Source organism: Oryzias melastigma, unplaced genomic scaffold (assembly GCF_002922805.2).
Source record: "Oryzias melastigma strain HK-1 unplaced genomic scaffold, ASM292280v2 sc01582, whole genome shotgun sequence".
Classification (NCBI taxonomy): Eukaryota; Metazoa; Chordata; class Actinopteri; order Beloniformes; family Adrianichthyidae; genus Oryzias; species Oryzias melastigma.
In genome coordinates this window covers 1-5,813 of record NW_023418164.1, presented here as the reverse complement: position 1 = coordinate 5,813, position 5,813 = coordinate 1, and the positions used below count along the sequence as shown (strand labels likewise).

General features: G+C 41.7%; 1 protein-coding gene and 1 long non-coding RNA gene across 3 annotated transcripts; one reads left to right on the top strand and one right to left on the bottom strand.

The window, feature by feature from the left end:
* Positions 1 to 1,334: 1,334 nt before the first annotated feature.
* LOC112140170 lies at positions 1,335 to 1,887 on the bottom strand. The gene is made up of 2 exons (XR_002918127.1): positions 1,749 to 1,887; positions 1,335 to 1,644 (listed from the first exon to the last, which is right to left on the bottom strand). It is a non-coding gene; the product is annotated as an uncharacterized LOC112140170 (long non-coding RNA).
* On the top strand, positions 1,538 to 5,152 carry LOC112140169 (scaffold attachment factor B2). Of its 2 annotated transcripts, none has more exons than XM_024263058.1 (9): positions 1,538 to 1,673; positions 2,495 to 2,578; positions 2,681 to 2,726; positions 2,940 to 3,090; positions 3,241 to 3,305; positions 3,394 to 3,545; positions 3,851 to 3,894; positions 3,979 to 4,067; positions 4,138 to 5,152. In XM_024263058.1, exons 5-9 carry the CDS (start codon positions 3,246 to 3,248, stop codon positions 4,321 to 4,323), a joined length of 531 nt encoding a protein of 176 aa, XP_024118826.1. In that variant the 5' UTR covers positions 1,538 to 1,673; positions 2,495 to 2,578; positions 2,681 to 2,726; positions 2,940 to 3,090; positions 3,241 to 3,245; the 3' UTR covers positions 4,324 to 5,152. The 2 variants fall into 2 exon arrangements, with proteins under 2 accessions (XP_024118826.1, XP_024118825.1); XM_024263057.2 differs by lacking the exon at positions 1,538 to 1,673 and adding an exon at positions 2,046 to 2,202.
* The last annotated feature ends 661 nt before the right edge of the window (positions 5,153 to 5,813 follow it).

The following is a 5,813-nucleotide window of genomic DNA, read 5'->3' as shown; positions in this document are numbered from 1 at the left end:
AGCTCCCATCCTAAAGCAAACATCTGTCATGATGCCTTTGTAAAATATAATATATTTCTGTAGTTGTATTTGTTATCCCCCTGGCATGTTATGTCTCTATGTTATCTCTCTCTTTCAAATAAATAAAAAAAAAAATGGATTACGCAACCAACTGGACTATTTGATTGTCTTTTAAAAGTACCAAAATCAAAACAAAAAACCCCCACATTGCTATTTTGTCATTTATTGGCCCTGTGTATTTTTTTAAAACATTTATTTACCTGAATTGAACAGCTTTGGGATTAGAAAAAAAAAAGAAAGAAACAAATATACCACCAGTGGGATTCGAACCAGTAATCTGTTGAGTGCTAGCGCAGGAATTTACCCACTAGGCCACCTAGAAACTGGAAGTATGTCACACAACGACTCGTCACCAAGCAGACAAGCCCTGATATGAAAGAACCCGCAGGAAACACTGGGTTTAAAATCATAGTAAAATGTTTAAATAAGAGACATAAAATATTATTGAAAATATTAATACATTCACAAAATAAAATAACAAATAACATAATATATAAAAATAATAACATATATTAAAACTACTTAAACGAATAACTAAGAACATAAGGTCAACTAAAAGAAGCATTAAAAAGGGGAGTCTTGCGTTAGTCGAAACAGCTAGCATGTTGCTGAAATATTAGCTAAACTTCAAAATAGCCACAAAAAAAAATCTTAGTGAATGTCAAAATAGTCCAAAAAGCTATCAGAATGCCATTTTATAAAACTTTAAAGGTGTAACTTTTTAGCATAATTATGAATAATAAAAAGGCAGGAATATTTTTTCAGAATAAATCAACTTGAATCTTAAATAACTTTCAATATTTTACTCTCCATAAAAAGATATTTTGTCAAAATTATACAAGTTAAAAATAAGCGCAAGACAACATCGGGCCATTTATAACAATAAAATAAAATGATCTGGAGGGCCGGACAGATCTGGCCCCTAGGCCTAGACTTTGACACTGTGGCTTATAGAAAACTAAAGTTAGTTTTTATAATAATAATTAAGTTTGTCAGGGTGAAAAGAGTTACAGATTCAGCTGAGCCTCAGCCACCTCTGAGCTGGTACTTTTTCACCCAATCTGAGAACTTTTGAAAAATGTTTATTGCCTGATGATGGTTAAAACAAACCAAAACGTCACGGATTTGTCTTATAAATTTTGACAAAATGTTTTTGAACTTCGTAAAGGAATTTTCCAACAATTTTTGAATAAATTTCAGCCGTGTGGAATTTAAAAGAGCAGCCTTCGCTCCTTCTTACACCAGCAAAGTTACACAGAAAAAGTGCACAAATGAGCAGCATCACGGACTTTTATTCTCCGCAGGTCCGGAGCTGCCATGTTGTTAGAGCCGTCTCCATGGTTACGGCGTCACCAGCAACAATGCGGGGCGAAGCGTTCCTACGCCTCTGTGGTCGGGGGAGGCCGATTTTCTCATCGAGCGGCTCCCCCGGGCCTCCGACACCAGACCGACGGACCCTTCCCGCCGCCACAGCCACGGGGAGACGTTCTGGCACCGGCTGGACGGGTGCGTGCGCTGCGCAGACAGTGGACCCAAGCAGGCGTGCACGCTGACCCGGAAGTGCAGCGCAGCCCAGCTGGGGACCTGCAGATGACAGGGGAACCCGTCCTGAGGTGAGGATCCAGTCAGCAGATCCGGATTTCACGGCAAAAGTCGGCATTCTGCGAAGAATTATTAAATAGGCTCACCATTATCAGAATAATTTGGAACCGGACACGCCTCCTTCCATTGGGCAACACAAGCTCTGATGTCACTGATTAGACAAGCCTCTCCCAACAAAGCCACGCAGACTCCGCTGGAAGGGAACGCTAAAAATTGGGAATACACAGCATTACTGATGCTCAGGGAACATCATGTGGAGGCAGTGGACAGAGACATTCTGAAGCAGGCCAATGTCCCTGATCCTGTCTGGGAAAATCCATTTAAAATAGCCGTGGGGTGGATCTGCAATACATTTAGAAAACTAAGAAAGCGGTGCTGAGTAGGAACAGGGAGACCCGGCCCCACCCCATGGGAAAAGCTGCAAGATCTGGCTGGGTTAGGAGAACAGGCGTTCGGACCCTACCCTCCATCAGAGGGCGGGGTCAGTGCACACTCCAACCCCCCAGGAGCAGAGCCTCAGGGCCACCCCCACCCAGGAAGGTAAGTGAGAGAAGCATTTTGAGGGGACTATTGGATAACTATGGGGGTTAAATTTGGGGTCCTATATAGTGGGGTCTATTGGATGATCATGATCCTAAAATGTCCATGGGGGGGCTTTGGTTAGGTTTAGGGCCCACCCCCCTGGGGTTAAGTTTAGGGGTTCTGGACAGGCTTAAGGTTAGAGGAACCCCCTCTGGGAGGGACGTTAATCGGGGGTAAAGGGCAGGTGGTCATTGAGGGCCTGTGGGGAAATAGTGTCCAGCTTAGTGATCCAGCCCTTCTCTGCCCTCAGCCTCTGAGCCTGGCTCCAGTGTTCCAACGCCAAGGCCTGGACCAACTCCCAACCATGAGCCAGAAAGTGTTGGACCAAAGTCTGGTGGGTTTTCTGTTTTCCCACAATGTTGCGTTTGTGGCCCTGGGAAAGCTGCTGTAATGTCCCCCCTGTCTCCCCAACATATTTTTTGCTGCATTTTTACAGGTGATTACATACACACAGTTGGAGGAGTGGGCTGATGTTCTGATGGGTAAGTGAAAAACTTGTTTAGTCTTATCACTGTTTATCCAACTGAATTCTTTAAAATTAGTAGTTTTGTTTTTAGAGTCCAGATTAACTTTGGGTGGAAGTTTTGCCCTAACTAAGTGGTCTTTTGAATTTCTTTAACTAATTGGACTGTAGATTTCGAATAAGTAGACACGAATGGGATGGCAGGTGATATTTGGATAGGTTTTGGTTGCAGAACTGTTTTGAGGACGGCTCTAAGGGAGGTCCTGGAATACCCTCTGCTGGACAGTGCTGAGAAGAGCATTCCTGTCGCCTGCTTAAAGTCCTCCCTCTGTCTGCAGATTCTGTAGAATCTTATCAGCTGGGATTTTACCAGACCTGCAAAGGTAGGGTGGTAGCTAAATTCTACTTGATTTCTCTTTGAAATGTACAAATATTCTAATGAAAGTTGTGGCAGTTTGGTTAGAAATATGCTCACTGATTAATTGTGAATTTTATAGTGATGTCCTGTTTTAAAATCTATATATTTTTTGCAGGTGTTATGCTTGAAAGCAATAAAGCAGAAGATGGCTGTATGAAGGAGGATTCTCACGGTGAACACGTATGTTTGGATGTTGTTTCCTCTGAGTTCACGCCCTGCTGTTTCATAATAGTGAACAGACTAACGGGTTGAACATGTTCCTCTTCAGGAGGAGTGCCTGGATGATCATGAGAACATGCAGGACATGGACATCCTTGACAGGAATATTCTGGACGACGATGACAAGATGGAAGAGAGCGCTGCTGCGGATTCTGGCCTGAAAGAGTCGTCCTCTGTTGAGGGCGATGATCAGAAGAAGAGGTTTGTGGTTTTCTGTATACTAGAAACCACAATGGTTGATCTCTGTTGCTTTGGCCCCTTTGTGCTAGCAACATTTGGATGCTGTTTGGAGATAAAAATGCTCTTCATACGTGTGTTTTCATGTCATTCCTAACGCTCTCTTACTTTATTTCTTTAATGAGTAATGTATTTGTACCCGAGTAGGGTAAAGGTCTTCTTAATCTGCTGAATTCACTGCACTCTTGAAATGTTGCTGAAAGTGAAAAACATGAGTGTAAAAGCGTCCGAGGAGCTTCTAGATGTTAACTGCTCACTGTCCTCTCCAGCTCTGAGGAAGAAGACGAGAAAGCAGAGTCAAAGGATGAAAAGGGTGAGAGCTCGTTTTTTTATTTTTTTCTGTAGTGGTTCCGGTTTCAGGGAATCTTTTTGCTCATGAGGTTGTTTGCATGTGCAGCTGCTGGAGGTGGTGCTGCCGCAAGTAGCCGAAATCTGTGGGTCAGTGGTCTGACTGATCTGAAAACTCTCTTCAGCAAATATGGAAAGGTGAGTCTCATCAGCACCACCGACCCAAGATCCTCACAAGTATCTAAAGTGAGACGTTTATTTTCTGCAGGTTGTCGGAGCAAAGGTGGTGACAAACGCCAAGAGTCCCGGCGCTCGCCACTGTGGCTTTGTCACCATGTCGTCCACGTCCACAGAGGACATCAGTCAGCTTCACCGGACCCAACGTCACAGGAAGATGATCTCTGTGGAGCGGGGGAGCGCGTTGACTGTATTCACAGCAGTTCTGTTGAGCTGATTCATCAACAAAGTCATAAAACTGATCAATTCTATTGATTTGAATCCAAGAAAAGAAAAAAAAAGAAGAGATTTTTTTGCAGCTAAAGCAGTTTTCTGCTTCAGATTCAGAGATGCATCAGGAGCGCTTGTTTACGAAAGACTTAAAGGGTAACCAAACCTTAAATCAACATTTTTTTGTCTGTTGAGCTCTATAAATGGAGCTTTAAAAGGCCTGTCTATTGGACATAGCAACATTTTTGATCAATTAAAATAAATTCTTTAAAACAGAGTCAAAAACCGCCTGTGTGCTGCCACCTACAGGTTGAATTGAGGTTTTACAGTTGATCTTTGATTGTTCAAACCATTTAAGTTACAGAAGTCTGATGTCATGAACGACAGCTCCAGTAATTATAACAGTCCTGCCCTCAAGCCCCACCCCTTTCAGCTGTGGGTGGAGTCAGCCTCCAACTACCACACAGAACCAAAGAAAATTGTTTATTTGTTAACTTCAACAGATTCATTTAAATGCAACAAAAAATATGAAAGTAATTTCAGTCAAATTAATTAAATAATATCCTATTCTGAAGAAAAATGTACTAAATATTATTTTGAAAGGCTAAAAACAAGCCGGCAGGGAAGAAGCCTGCCGAATAGTCCGGAGCCGAGAGAAGACGGTCCACGACTCAAAATACGTAAGAACCTCAACTCTACATTTGAGTCAATCAGCCGTAAGTCTACGACAGACTAATTTTAGAGTTAAAAATGTATGAGAAAAAATACTGTATATTTACGTGACTTGACGATGTAAATTTATGACTTTCATCTAATAAATGTATTTGTTTTTTAAATGTATAATTTCTCATAAATTTATGACTGACAGCTATGACTCACAGAGACTCAGAACATAGGTTGCAGACGTTTGCAATATGGTGATAGCCGTTTCAGGAAGTGACGGTGAAGGCGGTGGCCGACTCTCGCGAGGAGTGGAGGTAATGCATTTCCAATGGGGGACCTCATGGCTGGAGAAGTCCAGTATTTTTACAGTCAATGGTTCTGCTGTGATTTGGAGTCACAACTTCCTGTTTACAAAACTTTGACCATCTGAGCTGCATGAGAACATTGAGATATTGATTCAACCAGTTACAGAAATGTAGCAGCAGTTACTCTGCAGTTGGACTTATTTCTCTAGGACAACAGTCCACTACCACAAATCCTTGAATCCATAGATATTTTTCCTCCAGAGCGTATGGTTTGAAATGAAAACTTAAGCAAATGTGAATTCCTAACAATACATGTTATTTTTATCAGTCATTGACAGTATTAAACCATTCTTGTTCAGTTCATATGGAAATATCATGTTATCTACATGTAAAAAATATATAAAAACAATGTGGGAAATTATATATCTGCTCATCTATTTATTTACAAATATACGGAGCCCTGGGGCCCGTTTCAAGAAGCAAGTTCAACAAATTTAGAGTTCGAACCTGAACTTAGAGTCACTGGACT

Excerpts from the sequence above, each read along its gene's own strand:
- LOC112140169 (XM_024263058.1), top strand. The coding sequence starts at position 3,246 with ATGCTTGAAAGCAATAAAGCAGAAGATGGCTGTATGAAGGAGGATTCT. Across the intron at positions 3,546-3,850 it reads GGCGATGATCAGAAGAAGAG|CTCTGAGGAAGAAGACGAGA; the intron begins GTTTGTGGTTTT and ends TGTCCTCTCCAG. Across the intron at positions 4,068-4,137 it reads TCTTCAGCAAATATGGAAAG|GTTGTCGGAGCAAAGGTGGT; the intron begins GTGAGTCTCATC and ends TATTTTCTGCAG.